At 41.3% G+C, this 16,802-nt stretch overlaps 1 protein-coding gene across 1 annotated transcript; it reads right to left on the reverse strand.

The window, feature by feature from the left end:
- Positions 1-639: 639 nt before the first annotated feature.
- Positions 640-16,435, reverse strand: LOC137380593 (synaptonemal complex protein 2-like). Its single transcript, XM_068052650.1, has 5 exons — positions 16,377-16,435; positions 13,891-13,990; positions 13,751-13,809; positions 9,811-9,889; positions 640-730 (listed from the first exon to the last, which is right to left on the reverse strand). Exons 1-5 carry the CDS (start codon positions 16,433-16,435, stop codon positions 689-691), a joined length of 339 nt encoding a protein of 112 aa, XP_067908751.1. The 3' UTR covers positions 640-688.
- Between the last annotated feature and the right edge of the window lie 367 nt (positions 16,436-16,802).

Raw genomic sequence — 16,802 nt, forward strand, 5'->3', positions numbered from 1 at the left:
ACAGACAAGAGGCTGTGTAACAGTTATTGTACTGTTTCTTTGATCTGGGTATGATTGTATGCATCTGTCCAGTATTCACTGTGCTTGATTGCTTAAGCCTATGGGTGGAGCTTAAGAGTTTGAGTTCTGAGAAGACATTATACTGAAATCTTGTAAGTGCTGAGATATTTTAAAGTACTGTAAATAAACCAGTTGGTGATTTAATACAAGTTAATATCTGCATTGCTCTGAGATAAATCATTCATATATTTATTCAGCAATCTGGCATAGACATCACCGTTATCGGGGCAATTGGCTTCCATCAGATTTTTCTTTTCCTGTGGGAATGTGCCTTAGTACCTTACTGATAACATGGCTGGGATGTGATTGGTAACAAAGCTGGCTGTAGGTATTGTGGTGCATTCCATGTTTCCAACAAGTTATGTTTAAAATCTATTTTTGAAAGAATTTATGTGGAGTTAGTACAAAAATGCAACATTGCTTGATATACATTTATTCTTGCACTTGAGATTAGTCCAATACAGAAATAACATTGCATGCATTTTTTCACACTTTTGAAAAGAATTTTACATCAACGAAAATGAAACATGCATGGCTATTATTGAACCTTCAGACCTGAAACAATACTTATTTTCTGGCACCCATTTTCCTTTTTAGATGAAAAGATTGCTTCACTTATCCAAAGTAATCATTTCAAAGTCTCTTTCATGCTGGTTAGCTGTACTTCATTCTGTTCACAAGAATAAGTACATAATTAGAAAAAGCTTAAAATTATGAACCATTATACACTGGAAGTTTGTGTGGTCTTAACATGCAGTTCCCATTTAGATGGGAATGCTCATCGATCTACATTGCCTCCCAGTCCAGCAATGCCTCAAATTTAAAATGGTGATCCTTGTGTTCAAATACCTCCCCGGCTTCACCCCTCCCTCTCGCTGTAACCTCCTCCAGTCCAACAAGCCTCAGAACTCTGCATTCCTCCAATTCCAGTCTCTTAGGCATCCTCGATTTCCTTTGCCCCTACATTGGCAGCCGTGCCTTCCATTATCTAAGCTCCAGAATTCCCTCTCTAAACCTCTGCATCTCTCTCTTCTCCTTCAAGACGCTCCTTATAACCTACCACCTTGCCCAAGCTTTTGGTCATCTAATTATATTTCATGTGGCTGGTGTCAAATTTTATCTGATAACTCTTGTGAAGCACCTTGGGACATTTTACTACATTAAAGGCACTTTTTAAATGGAGGTGGTTGTTGTAATGACGGCATGCTAATGGTCATAGAGTCAGAGAGATACAGCACTGAAACAGGCCCTTCGGCCCACCAAGTCTGTGCCGACCATCAACCACCCATTTATACTAATCCTACATTAATGCCATATTCCCTACCACATTGCCACCTTCCCTCAATTCTCCTACCCCCTACCTACACTAGGGGCAATTTACAATGGCCAATTTACCTATCAACCTGCAAGTCTTTGGCTGTGGGAGGAAACCGGAGTACCCGGCAGAAACCCACTCGGTCACATGGAGAACTTGCAAACTCCGCACAGGCAGTACCCAGAACTGAACCCGGGTCACTAGAGCTGTGAGGCTGTGGTGCTAACCACCGCGCCACTGTGCCGCCCTATGTCATTCAGTCCAATGGATTGATAGGATGGCCATACATGCCTGTATCTCTCCATATTGCAGGTCTCTTTCCTCTGCTGTTCTATTAGTAGGAGGTACTATGTATGTTATAACAGCAAAAGATGATTGATCCAGTTGTACTTCTTCAGTCACCATTAAGTTGATTGCTTGCAAGCAGTTGGTCGGGGAAACCACTGTCACAGGATAGGAGGGTTGGAACTTAACTGCCATTATACCCGGGAAGTGATTTTTTGGGTTGTTGGAAGACAATATGGAAAATAATATCTTCATGCCAGTTTTAAAAGTAGAATTGTGGCATTTAGTGGAATCCCCAAAACCTTTACACAATTATTTTGTAGCCACATCTAGCCATTGCCAATATTTGAATGGCTCAAAGACTCAACTACAATAAGAAATGACATGGACCATTTTTGAAATCCCAAAACTGTGATAATGAGGTGGTAATGGTAATGTACCTGAACTAGTAATCTAGAGGCCGAGGCTAATGCTCTGGGGATATGCACCATGGCAGATGGTGAAATTTAAATTCAATTAATAAATCTGGAATTAAAAGCTAATCGAATGGTGACCATGAAACCATTGTCGATTGTTGTAAAAACCCATCTGGTTCACTAATGTCCTTTAGCGAAGGAAATCTGCTGTCCTTACCTGGTCTGACCTACATGTGATTCCAGACCCACAGCAATGTGGTTGACTCTTAACTGTCCTCTAAGTAGCCTAGCAAGCCACTCAGTTCAGGGCAATTAGGGATGGGCAATAAATGCTGGCCTGCCAGCGATGCCCACATCCCATGAAAGAATAAAAAAATGTATTTTTCATCATTCAGATTAGTTCACAATAATTCACTGGAATTCTAAACACAACCTCAATTATAATTATTTTAGAAGTCTTGTTTACCAATGTAATTGTCTTAACATTTGCATACTATGTTTTATTAAAACTTTAGACACCTTAGGCTTCCAGTTTTCTTATCATATTGCATTCCTTCCTTCAATTTAACTGTTGTAAATGAATATAAATTAGGGCTCTTAAACTGAGTGGGATTGCTTTACTGAAAGAAATACTTCACTAAATTAGAATCAGAAAAGTGGCAAATGTCATTGCTTTTCTGGAAACTTTTTCTGCTACTGTCCTTATAACAATAATGCACCAATTCTATCCACTGAGACTAGTCATGTCGGAATACTTGAGTTATCATACAAGACTAAAATGACCCTGGTCGATTTCCAATTAGACAGTTCATGAGCTCTCCAAGTGCTGACTCAAATGTTACTGTTATACTATGATTTGTTCAAAAACAAAGCAACGAGAAAGGCTAGTGAGAAAAGTTACAAAGGGGAGAAAGGCAACAGCTGATTTAGCTGTCATATGTGCAACTCTTGGACTAATATCACTGACCCAGGAACATTTCCAAATAATGCTTTGCTGCTTTTTATATTCTGTCCAATCTTCTGAGCTGCCACCCATCTTTGTGCGATTATATGCTTTTCTTTAATTTTGATACTATCTTCAACATTTTTTAGTTAATTGCGCATGGCGTGTGTTCCCCTTGGAATTTTTCTTTCTCATTGCAATGCATCTACTTTACATTCTGAAATATCTCCTTAAATGTCTGCCACTGCATCTCTATGAACCTAACTTGCCAGTTCACTTTAGCTAACTCTGCTTTTGTGCTCTCATAATTGCCCTTATTTAAGTTTAAAATACTAGTCTTAGACCCACTCTTCTCTCCCTCAAACTGAATGTAAAATTCAATCAGATTATGATCACTGCTGCCTAGGGGCACCTTCACTATGAGGTCATTAATTTATCCGATCTCGTTGCACAATACCAGGTCTAGTGTAGCCTGCTCTCTGGTCGGCTCCAGAACATGCGATTCCACAAAACTACCCCAAAAACATGCTATGAATCTAGGCTACCTTTGCCCAACTGATTTTTCCAGTCTATATGTAGATTAAAATCCCCCATGATTATCACCGTACCTATCTGACAAGTGCCCATTTCTTTCTCTTTACCCTGTCCTACCATGTGGTTACTGTTAGGGAGCCTGTACACGACTCCCACAAGTGACCTCTTGTCTTTACCATTTCTCATCTCTACCCAAACGGCTTCTATATCCTGATTTCCTGAACTTAGGTCATCCCTCTCTACTGTGCTCATAATATTAATTAACAGAGCCACCCCTCCACCTTTATCTAGCTTCTTGTCCTTCCTAAATGTCAATAACCCTTCAATATTCAGGTCCCGTTCTATGTCATCCTGCAGCCATGTCTTTAATGGCTATCAGACCGTACTTATTTATTTCTATTTGCACCATTAGTTCATCTGTTTTGTTTCGAATGCTATGTGCATTCAGATTCAGAGTCTTTAGTTTTGTCCTTTTATTATTCTTGTAACCACTAGCCTTGTCTGCAGATTTACTGTTAGATTGGTATTCTCTGCCTCTTCCTGTCATGTTCTGTTCATTTCCCATATTAATACCTTTCTCGCTTGCCTTGTCTTTACTCTTTGATTTATCACATCTTCCCAAATTTAGTTTAAAACCCTTTCTACTTCCCTAGTTATGCGGCTTGCTAGAACACTGGTCCCAGCATGGTTCACATGTAGACTGTCCCAATGGTACAGCCCCCACTTTCCCCAGTTCTGGTGCCAGTGGCCCACGACCTGGAACCCACTTCTACCACACTAGGCTTTGAGCCACGCATTCATTTCTCGAATCTTATTTTCCCTATGCCAATTTGCATGTGGATTGTTACCTTTGACGTTCTGCTTCTTAATTTGGTGGCTAGTTTCTCATACTGACTATGCAGAACGTCGTTCCTTGTCCTGTCTATGTCGTTGGAATTTACATGGATCATGACGACTGGATCCTCCCCCGCCCTGAGCAGATGTCCCTAACCCAGTCTTCTGGACTCTCGCTCTTTGCTGCAAAGAACAGTATCAATCCACCTCTTTACACTGTTCCCTACTATCACTATTTTCCTTTTTGCTCCTCCCATTTGAATGGCTTCCTGTACCATGGTGCCATGGCCAATCTGCTCATCCGCCCTACAGACTTTGCTTTTGTCCACACAGGTTGCAAGCACTTCAAACCTGAAGCAAAGGCTGAGGCTCCTCTACTACTGTGTGCTCAGTCCCTTTACCTGCCTCACTCATGGTCACACCCTCCTGTCCCTCATTGCTGACCAAAACAGATGACTCTATTCTAAAGGGGTGTGACTGTCTTCTGGTACAAAGTGTCCCGGTATGTCACTCCCTCCCTGATGTTGCGTAGTGTCTACAGTTTGGCTTCCAGATCAAGAATCCTGATCCGGGATTTCTCTAGCTGCTTACACTTTTTGTCCTGGATTGTGTTGGCATCCAGAAGATCCCACATTCCACAGCTGCAACACAACACATGTCCTGCCATTATTACTTATCTTATTTAGTTAATGTAATTACTTTCTTAACTAACTTTGAATAATTCCTATGCATATTACAATTTACTATGCTTATTAAATGCTAGTGCCACCTACAAGTAAGAGTTATACTTTTAATCACACAGATATGTATTGTAGGTATTTATTTTAAAGTTTTAGTTCTTTTTATTTATAGATCTTCCCAACCAACCAGCTCCTTTCACTGCACTGAACAAAGAACCAAATACTGGCGGGTGAAAACAGGATTTAATTTCATCAATTATTCTGGCCACAAGAAAAGACAGATGATACTTGTTCCAAAGAATCATTGATCAGTTATATAGTTTTGGTGCCTTGATTATTTTCATAGGCTTTTTTGCCATGTGGTTTCTCTCTGGGTAACTCCAATTTAATGAAGATGGTTTCATGGTAGAGAGTTCATTTGAAGCACCAGATCCTGTCCCTAGCATTAGGTCCTGCATCCTATAAAAATATTCAGCAAGAAGTCCTGCTACACTTATGACTCCAGTGGCATGTCTGCATGACAACACCAAATCTTGGCTTGTTTATCTATTGAACAGTTGTATTATTCTTAAAGACTTACAGACTGTCTTCACTTGAGGAAGATACAAGAAATCTCCCAGAATTAGAGATCCAAGGGATTAGGGGGAAATGAGGAATTGAAGGAAATTAGTATTAGTAAGAAGGTTGTATTGGAGAAATTAATGGGGCTGAAGGTTGATGAGTCCCCAGGACCTGATATTCTACATCCCAGAGTGTTGAAAGAGGTAACCATGGAGATAGCGGATGCATTGGTGATCATCTTCTAAAATTCTATAGATTCTAAATGGTTCCTGAAGATTGGATGGTAGCAAATGTCACCCCACTATTTAAGAAGGGAGGGAAGAGAGAAAACAGGGAATTACAGACCTGTGAGCCTTACATCAGTTGTTGGGAAAATTCTAGAATCTATTCTAAAGGATGTGATAAATGGACACTTGGATAATAATGATCTGATTGGGCATAGACAACATGGATTTATGAATGGGAAATCATGTTTGACAAACCTGTTGGTGTTTTTTGAGGATGTTACTAACAGAATTGATAAAAGGGGAGTTGGTAGACATGGTATACTTGGATTTTCAAAAGGCTTTTGATAAGGTCCCCCAGAGGAGGTTGGTTAGCAAAATTAAAGCACATGGGATAGGTGGTAATATACTGGCATGGATTAAGGATTGGTTAACAGGCAGAAAGGAGAGAGTAGGAATAAAACAGGTCATTCTCGCGTTGGCAGACTATGACTAGTGGGGTACGGCAGGGATCAGTGTTTGGGCCCCAGCTGTTCACAATATATATCAATGATTTGGATGTGGGGACCAAATGTAGTATTTCCAAGTTCGCAGATGACACAAAACTAGGTGGGAATGTGTGTTGTGAAGAAGATGCAAAGCAGCTTCAAGGGGATTTGGGAAGATTTGGTGAGTGGGCAAGAACATGGCAGATGGAATATAATGTGGAAAAATGTGAGGTTATCCACTTTGGTAGGAGGAATAGTTGTGCAGGGAAGTTCTTAAATGTTAAGAGATTAGAAAGTGTGGGTGTACAAAAGGACCTGGGTGTCCTCGTCAATAAGTCACTGAAAGCTAACATGCAGGTGCAGCAAGCAATTAAGAAGGCGAATGGTATGTTAGCCTTTCTCGCAAGAGGATTTGAGTACAGGAGTAGTGAAGTCTTGCTTCAATTGTATAGAGCCTTAGTTAGACTGCACCTGGAGTACTGTTTGCAGTTTTGGTCCCCTTACCTGAGGAAGGATATTATTGCCATAGAGGGTGTGCAATGAAGGTTCACCAGACTTGTTCCCAATTTGGCAGGACTGTCCTATGATGAGAGATTGGGGAAACTGGGCCTGTATTCTCTCGAATTGCGAGGAATGAGAGGTGATCTCATTGAAACCTACAAAATACTGAAAGGGATCGACAAGGTAAACGCAGGTGAGATGTTTCCCCCGGCTGGGGAGTGTGGGAAAAAGGCATTGAAGTGGATGATCAGTCATGATCGTATCAAATGGCAGAGCAGGCGCAGTAGGCTAAATGGCCTACTCCTACTTATTTAGAGATACAGCACTGAAACAGGCCCTTCGGCCCACCGAGTCTGTACCGAACCACCCATTTATACTAATCCCATATTCCTACCACATCCCCACCTGTCCCTATATTCCCCTACCATCTACCTATACTAGGGGCAATTTATAATGGCCAATTTACCTATCAACCTGCAAGTCTTTGGCTGTGGAGGAAACCGGAGCACCCGGCGAAAACCCACGCAGACACAGGGAGAACTTGCAAACGCCACACAGGCAGTACCCAGAATTGAACCCAGGTCTATGTTCCTACAGTTTTGTTTTGGATACCATTCAGAAGAGAGAAAGCCTAGTCGTTGTTTAAATCTCATACAATTTAGTACATCATTGCCTCAGTCATTTACTTAATCTCCTAGAGGAGAATTCGGCGAAGTTTCATCCTGCCCTCCCACCCTACCATTCCACAAGTAAAGAGAATGGATAAATTTCTGGGGTCAGAGTTGAAATCCAGCAAACATTGCAGGGATCCTACATGAAATTAATTTGGACACTCTCAGTCCTACGTCTAACGTGTGCACATTACCCATAACAATCCTAAATCAGCACTCACCCTAAGGGACAAAATATTATTTAGCATGAAAAATGGAAAAGAATCTATACACCAAAACAGAGTACAGGTTGGTTAAGTTATTCAGAATGTGGGAAGTGGTGTTCCATGAGGATCGGCACTGGCACCACTGTTATTCACAATTTACATAAGTGATTTAGTTGAGAATCAGAAGTATAATTTCAAGATTTGTTAATGACTCCAAATTGGGGGATATAGCTAATACTGAGGAAGACTGCAAAAAATACAAGGCAACTTTAATAAGCTTGCAGAATAGGTGTGTAATTGCCAAATGAATTACAATACTGATAAGTAAGAGATGGTGGATTTTGGTAGGAATAAAGAGGCCACTTACTCCTTGGAAAACAGGAGTATAATATAGAACATAGAACATTACAGCGCAGTACAGGCCCTTCAGCCCTCGATGTTGCGCCGACCTGTGAAACCATCTGACCTACACTATTCCATTTTCAATAGGGTACAGGAGCAAAAGGATCTAGGGGTACAGATACATAAAAAATAATCACTAAAAGTAGTGATACAGGTTAATTATTTTTATTTGTTTATGGGATGTGAACATTACTGTAAAGGCCAGCATTTATTGTCCATCCCCAACTGCCCTCGAGAAGGTGGTAGTGAGTCACTTTCTTGAACCACTGCAGTCCGTGTTGTGTAGCAACACTCGTAGTGCTGTTAGGAAGGGAGTTATTGTATTTTGACCTGATGATGAAGGAACAGTGATAAATTTCCAAGTCAGGATTGTGTGTGACTTGGAGGGAAACTTGCAGGTGGTAGTGTTCCTATGCTTCTGCTGCCCTTGTCCTTCGACGTGGTAGAGGGATAGAATTGAAAAGATGAGAAATTATGTTAAACTTGCATAGAACTATGGTAAGACTACACTTGGAGTACTGTGTACAACTCTGGTCACAGTATTATAAAAAGGATCGAGGCATGGGGAAAGGGCAAAAAAGATTTACAAGGATAATACTAGAACCGAAAGGTCATATCTATTAGGAAATATTGAACAAGCTTTTCTCCAGAAAAGAGAAGGCTGAAGGGTGGCCGGATAGAGGTCTTTAAGATTAGGAAAGGGTTTGATGGGATAGAGATAGAGATGTTTCTACTTGTGGGAGACACCAAAACTAGGAACCATAAATATAAGTAGTCACCAACAAATCCAATAAGGAATTCAGGACAAACTGCTTCACCCAGAGAGTAGTAAGAATGTGGAATTCGTTATTGCAAGGGGTAGTTGAAGCAAATATCATAGATGCATTTTAAGTGAAATCAGATAAACATGAGGGAGAAAGGAATAGAAGGTAAAGGCCTGCTCGGGTCTGCAAATGAAACCCGATCGGAGCCCGACAGAACCACATCTGACCTGAGCCCCACCCAGCCAGAGACCTTTAATTTTTTCCCGCACCCGATCTGACCTGACCACTGGAATAAAGTTGATTATATTGAAGAGATTGTGCTCTACCTTGGATGGAATCACTCACTGCAGACTAGTGCGGAGTGTTTCCTGCCTTGATGTCCTGGCTGTCACTGTGGCCAACCCGGCCTGACCCAACCCGAGCCCAAATGCCGGACCTGGAAGAGCAACCCGACCCTGACAAGTCGTTGGGTCCCTTCGGGTTCGGGTCGGGTAGCCATGCTCTAATAGAAGGTAATGCTGATAGGGTTAGTTGAAGAGAAGGGTGGGAGTAGGTTTGTGTGAAGTATAAACACTTGCATTTACCAGTGAGCCTGTTTATATGTTTAACATTCTATGGAACGTAATTCTTTGCTGAGCTCAAGCCACATTTTGGGTCAAACTCAGGGCAGTTTAACCTTCTTTAACCCTAGGAAAGCTCAATGTTGATACTTAGTGGCAAACACTAATACTTCATTCAGTGCTTTAACACATGCTAAAACATATATAAAAATGCTGGTAAAGTAGAGAGGTCAAATGAAGAGATGGGAAATAAATTAGAAAATTGCCACAAGAAAATTAAATTCAATACTTATCTTGGGAAAAGCCTAGATCATTGATTTTAAAATTACAACCAGTGCAAGTTCTTACAGGCTTCATTAAGAATACCTCGGTACGAGTCGTGTTAACTTGTATTTCCTTGGTTATCCCTAGTTTATCTTCTGGGGATGAGGTCAATGCACTCATTCTGTCAAAAGGAAAATTAGAAAAAAAAAACTCAAATGGAAAAATTCTTCAGTCAAATAAACTTGATAGCAAATAAGAAAAAGTAATTGGAGAAAGCTTATATACTCAAAGACTTTCAAATTAATTTTAATCCCCAAATATTTGTGGGACTTTGTCAAAAGCCTTCTGAAAGTCCAAATAAACCACATCCACTGGCTGCCCCTCATCAACTCTACTAGTTACATCCTCAAAGAATTCTAGTAGATTTGTCAAGCATGATTTCCCTTTCGTAAATCCATGCTGACTCTGCCCGATTCTACCACTGTTCTCTAAATGCTCTGCTATAAAATCTTTGATAATGGACTCTAGAATTTTCCCCACTACCGGTGTCAAGCTGACTGGTCTATAATTTCCTGTTTTCTTATTGCCTCCCTTTTTAAATAGTGGGGTGACATTAGCTACCCTCCAATCTGTTGGAATTGTTCCAGAGTCTATAGAATCTTGGAAGATGACCATGCATCCACTATTTCTAGGGCCACTTCCTTAAGTACTCTGGAATGCAGACCATCAGGCCCTGGGGATTTATCGGCCTTCAAACCCATCAATTTCCTCAACACCATTTCTCTACTAATACTGATTTCCTTCCGTTCCTCCCTCTCACTAAACCCTGTGTTCCCCAACATTTCTGGTATGGTATTTTTGTGTCCTCCTTTGTGAAGACAGGACCAAAGTATGCATTTAGTTGATCAGTCATTTCTTTGTTCCCCATAATAAATTGCCCTGTTTCTGACTGTAAGGGACCTACATTTGTCTTCAATCTTTTTCTCTTCACATACCTATAGAAACTTTTACAGTCAGTTTTTATGTTCCCCACAAGCTTGCTCTCGTACTCTATTTTCCTCTTCTTAATCAATCCCTTGGTCCTTCTTTGCTGAATTCTAAACTGCTCCCAATCCTCAAGTCTGTTGTTTTTTTCTGGCAAATTTATATGCCTCTTCCTTGGATCTAATGCTATCTCTAATTTCCCCTGTATGCCATGATTTGGCTATCTTTCCCATTTTACTTTTGCGCCAGACAGGAATAGACAATTGTTGCAGTTCATCCATGCGCTCTTTAAATGTTTGCCATTGCCTATCCACCATCGTCCCTTTAAGTAACATTTCCCAATCCATCATAACCAACTCGCGCCTCATACCTTCATAGTTTCCTTTATTAAGATTCAGGACCCTAGTATCAGAATCAACTACATCACTCTCCATCTTGATGAAGAATTCTATCATATTAGGCTCACTCATTCCCAAGGGGTCTCGCACAACTGGATTGTCAATTATTCCTCTCTCATTACACAATACTCAGTCTAGGATGGCTTGTTCTCTAGTTGGTTCCTCAATGTATTTGTTCAGAAAACCATCCCGTATGCACTCCAAGAATTCCTCCTCTACGGTATTGTGACTAATTTGATTTGCCCAATCTATATGCAGATTAAACTCACCCATAATTACAGGTGTTCCTTTATCGCATGCATCTCCAATTTCCTGTTTAATGCCATTCCCAACATCACCACTACAGTTTGGGGGTCTATATACAATCCCCCACTAAACATTTTTCATCCCTTAGTGTTTCTCAGCTCTACCCATACACATTCCACATCATCAGAGCTAATATCCTTCCTCACTATTGCATTAATTTCCTCTTTAACCAGCAATGTAACTCCACCACCTTTTGCTTTTTGTCTGTCCTTCCTAAATACTGAATATCCTTGGATGTTCATTTCCCATTCCTGGTCACCCTGCAGCCATGTCTCTGTAATCCCGACTATATCATACCCGTTTACATCTATTTGCAACTAATTCATCCACTTAATTGTGAATGCTCCACATGTTAAGGCACAAAGCTTTAAGGCTTGTCTTTTTAACATTACTTGGCCCCTTCCCACTATTTTTCACTGTGGTCCTGTTTGATTCTGGCCCTTGATTTCACTGCCTCTCACTTTTCCTATTCCCCTTACTGTCTTTTGTTCTTGTCTTTGATCCCCCCTCCTCTGACTCCTTGCAAAGGTTCCCATCCCCCTGCCATTTTAGTTTAAACCCTCGCCAACCACTCTAGCAAATACTCCCCCTAGGACATCAGTCCTGGTCCTGCCCAGGTGTAACCAGTCCAGTTTGAATTAATCCCACCTCCCCCAGAACTGGTCCCAATGTCCCAGGAATCTAAAACCCTCCCCCTCACACCATCCCTTCAGCCATGTATTTATCAGATATATCCTGCTATTTCTCTCTGACTAGCACATGGCACTAGTAGTATTCCTGAGATCACTACCTTTGAGGTCCTATTTTTCAATTTACTTCCTAAATCCCTATATTGTGCTTTTAGGACCTCATCCTTTTTTTTAAACCTATGTCGTTTGTACCAATGTGTACCACGACCACTGGCTGTTCACCCTCCCCCTTCAGAATGTCATGTAACCGCTCTGAGACATCCTTGACCCTAGCAACAAGGAGGCAACATACCATCCTGGAGTCTCGTTGGCGATCACAGAAATGCCTATCTATTCCCCTTACAATTGAATCCCCTATAACTATTGCATTCCCACACTTTTTACTCCTCCTCTGTGCAGCAGAGCCAACCGTGGTGCAACAAATTGTACTGTTGCTGCTTTCCTGAGAGGCCATTCCCCCCAACAGTATCCAAAGCAGTCTATCTGTTTTGCAGGGGAATAGCCACAGAAGAGTCCTGCACTGCCTGCCTAGTTCTCTTGCTCTGCCTGGTGGTCACCCATTCCCTTCCTTCCTGTGGAGTCTGAGCCTGCTGTGTGACCAAATCTCGATATGTTCTATCCACGATACTCTCTGCCTTGCGGATGCTTCAGTATCCCCAACCGCCGCTCCAGCTCTGAAACCCAGGCTTCCAGGAGCTGCAGCTGGAGACACTTACTGCACACATGCTGGTCTCGGGCACTGGAATTGTTCCCGGCTTCCCACATAGAGCATGAGGAGCACACCATGGCCTTGAGCTCTCCTGCCATTACTTAACCCTTTAAATTAAACCTTTTGGAAGATGCTTAATATCAAATACTCTGCGGCCCTTCTTCCCCGGTCCTCATTACTACAGAACTCCCTAAAAAAACACTAAACCTTTCTTACCTTAGTTACTAAGCTAACTATTTAGAGCTATTCCCTAACAGCAGTTACTCACCAACCAATCCCTTTGCAGCTTTCCTGTGATGTCACTGATGATGTTTTTTTCAAACACTCCGCACTGCGTCTGTGTTTATCCTCCCAGGTCCGCTCCGCTTTTCCAGGTAAGTGCGGGTCTGGAGCCTCAGGCTGGATTTATCCTCTCCCTCTCCGATGCCAATTCCTCCCAGGTCCGCTCCACTCTTCCAGGTAAGTCTACAGTGTCTTGCTTGATCCTTGGCCTTTTGTATTTTAAAGAGGGGGAAAAGAAATCCTGCAGGTTCCACCAATTAGTCAAATTTGAAATTCTCGTCCTTTTGTTCAAATCCCTCCATGGCCTTGCCCACCCTGCCTTTAACCTCCTCCAGCCCTACAACTCTTTGGGAACATTGTGTTCCTCCCAATTCTGGTCCCTTGTGCATTCCTGACATCTTCTGTCCCATCGTTGGTGGTCGTGTCTTTAGCTGTCTAGGCTCCAAGCTCTGGTATTCTCTTCCTAAACTTCTCCTCCTTTAAGCCATTCCTTAAAATCTACCTCTTTGACTAACCTGTCTCCACCTTCTGTCTGATTATCCTCCTGCAAAATGCTTTGCGATATTTTACTATATTAAAGGAACTTTATAAATGCAAGTTGCTATAACAGACAGATGGAAGCAGAAAGAGAGAGAGAGGGAAAAATATATCAACCCAAGTACACATGACCTCACCTTTGTTCTTGGTTTTCAAAAAATTGTGCGAATTTGAGAGACTGCTGCTTCCAAAAGTTCTGTTTTAAGAGGAAAAATAAAACATTTATTATGTAGTGGGTGAGAAGAAAGAGCAGATGATTATTGAAATTACCACATACTAGGGCTTCTTCTTCCAAGTTCTTCAGAGTTTGTGTATCTTCTTCAAGGTTCTTCAGTTCCTGGACAACTGTTTCCTCAAACATGTTTAATTTCTGCAACCTTTTAGAATTGAGCAAAACATTAAAAGTTGCACTTAGCAATCTTTAAAAAATGCAAAGAAAGAAATCTTGGTCAAGCATTATGATTCCACAAACACATTGCTATCTTGCTGTAACAGCTAACACAATCAAATTGATACGAATGTATCCACAAGTGACATAGGAACATGGACAGGTAAGAACATGAACAGGCAAATCCATCCCCTTGAGTCTATTGTGCCATTCAGTTAGATCATGGCTGATCTGTACCTTAACTTCATCCACCTGCCTTGGCTTCACATTCTTTTTACCATTTCATTTTCCTACTGATAAATGTTTTTCTATCAAAATACCATTATTTCAGGTGACAAAATGGTTCCAAGAAAGTACAAATGACACTAGAAATGAAAAGTTAAAAATCAGAAAAATGGGTAAAGTTAAAGGAAGTCAGAGCACTAGGCCTGGCTGGACATCATCCTTTAGGGAATCTTTAGAAATGAGAGTATTATCCAAGGATTGAAGAACAGAGAAAGGTAACAGCACAGAAGGTTCCCATTCGGTCTGTTGTGTCTATGCCAGCAATCTGCAAGAGAAACTCAGCTAGTCCCACTACCCCGCCCTTTCCCCGTAGTCCTGCAAATTTTTTCTGCATGTTCCTTTGAAAGCCCTGATTACATCTGCCTCCACCAGATTCTCAGTTAGTGCATACCAGATCCTAACCACTTGCTATGTAAGATTCTCATGCTGCATTGGTTCTTTTGGCAATCACCTTTAAATTGGTGTCCTCTGGTTCTTGGCCCTTCCGCCAATGGGAACAGTTTCTCTGTCTAGACCCTTAATGATTTTGAGAACCTCTATCAAATCTCCTCTCAACCTTCTCTAGGGAGAACCACCCCAGTTCTCCAATCTATCCACATAGTTGAAGTACTTCATGCCTGGAACCATTCTCGTAAATCTTTTCTGCACCCTCACCAAAGCCTCCACATCCTTCCTAAAGTCTGGTGCCCAGAATTGGACACAATACTCTAGCTGAGGCTAAACCGAAGTTTTATAAAAGGTTCATCATGACTTCCTTGCTTTTGTGCTCTATGCCCCTATTTATAAAGCCCAAGATCCCATATTCCATTTTCTCAACTTGCCTGCCACCTTCAACAATCTATGTATATATTCTCCCAGGTCACCCTGTTCCTGCAGCCCCTTTAGAATTGTGCCCTCTATTTTATATTGTCTCACCTTGTGCTTCCTACCAAAATGTATCACTTCACACTTCTCTGCATTAAATTTTCATCTGCCATGTGCCCATCCATTCCACCAGCTTGGCTATGTCCTTGAACTCTGTCACTACCCTCCTACAGTTCACCAATACTTCCAAGTTTTGCGTCATCTGCAAATTTTGAATTTGTGCCCTGCAGGCCCAAGTATAAGTCATTAATATAAGTCAAGAAAAGCAGTGGTCCCAATATTGACCCCTGGGCAACCCCACTGTATACCTTCCTCCAGCCCAAAAAACAATTGTTCACCATGATCGTTTCTTGAATTCAGCCAACTTCATATCCATGCTGCCATTTTCCATTTTATTCCATGGGCTTCAACTTTGCTGGTAAGTCTATTAAGTGGCACTTTATCAAATGCCTTTTGGAAGTCTATATACACCATATCAACCATATTACATCAAAAAACTCAATCAAATTAGTTAAATACGATTTGCCTTCAGAAAATCCATGTTGGCTTTCCCTAATTAATTCAGACTTGTCCAAGTAACGGTTAATTTTGTACTAGATTATCGTCTCAAAGTTTTCCCAACACCGAGGTTAAACTCACTGGCCTGTAGTTGCTCAGTTTATCCTTACACCCTTTTTTTGAACAAGAGTGTAACATTTGCAATTCTCTGTCTTCTTGCACCACCCCTTTATCTAAGGAGGATTAGAAGATTATGGCCAGTAGCTCTGCAATTTCTACCCTTAGTTCCCTCAGTATCCTTAGTTCCCTCTCATCTGGTCCTGATGAATTATCAACAGCTAGCCTTTCTAATGCCTCCTCTATCATTTTTTAGTCCATCTGGTATCTCAACTACTTTCTCTTTCAGAAGACTTTGGCAACATCTTCTTCCCTGGTAAAGACAGATGGAAAGTACTCATTTAGTACCTCAGCCATGCCCTTTGCCTCCACTGTAGATCCCTTTTTTGGTCCCTAATTGGCCCCTCTCCTCCCCTTACTATCCTTTTACTCTTTACAAGCAACATCACAAATCTTTAGAAATTAGCAAAAAAAAAAAACCAAGGAATGTAGAGACTAGTAATTCCAGCATCTGCTATGGTAAAGTATTGGACAGCATAGATCCAGAGATGATTACACCACAGGAGGCAGTTATCTGTGCGCCCTTCTGCCCAGGTGTCTACCAACTTTACACGAGAGCAATGTAAAACGTTCGCTGCTGTCCTGCGCTCTCCTTATAATCCTCTATCATCCTCCTTAAATGTTTATTTTTCCCTTAAAAGAGGCAATGGTCCCTCACTAAGTTAGTCCCTGCAGCTACAGTGTTGACCCTCCCAATCATAGGAGAAAGTCTTCTTCCAAGTAAACGTCTACTGCATTCTTAATCATACTGGTTCATCACTTTTCAAAACTACTTTTTATTTTGTCAACCATGATATATCATTAACAAATCCTTGCTCGATGTCTTCAATCATCCCATGCTCACTAATTTGATCTTGAATTATGCATTTTAAGAGTTGTCCTCAACTAATGTTAGACTAAATTGACTATAATTGTCTGGCTTATCATTGTCTCCCTGTTCAACAAAGATGTTGCATTGCTACCCACCAGTCCTCATG

Source organism: Heterodontus francisci, chromosome 2, assembly GCF_036365525.1.
Source record: "Heterodontus francisci isolate sHetFra1 chromosome 2, sHetFra1.hap1, whole genome shotgun sequence".
Taxonomy (NCBI): domain Eukaryota; kingdom Metazoa; phylum Chordata; class Chondrichthyes; order Heterodontiformes; family Heterodontidae; genus Heterodontus; species Heterodontus francisci.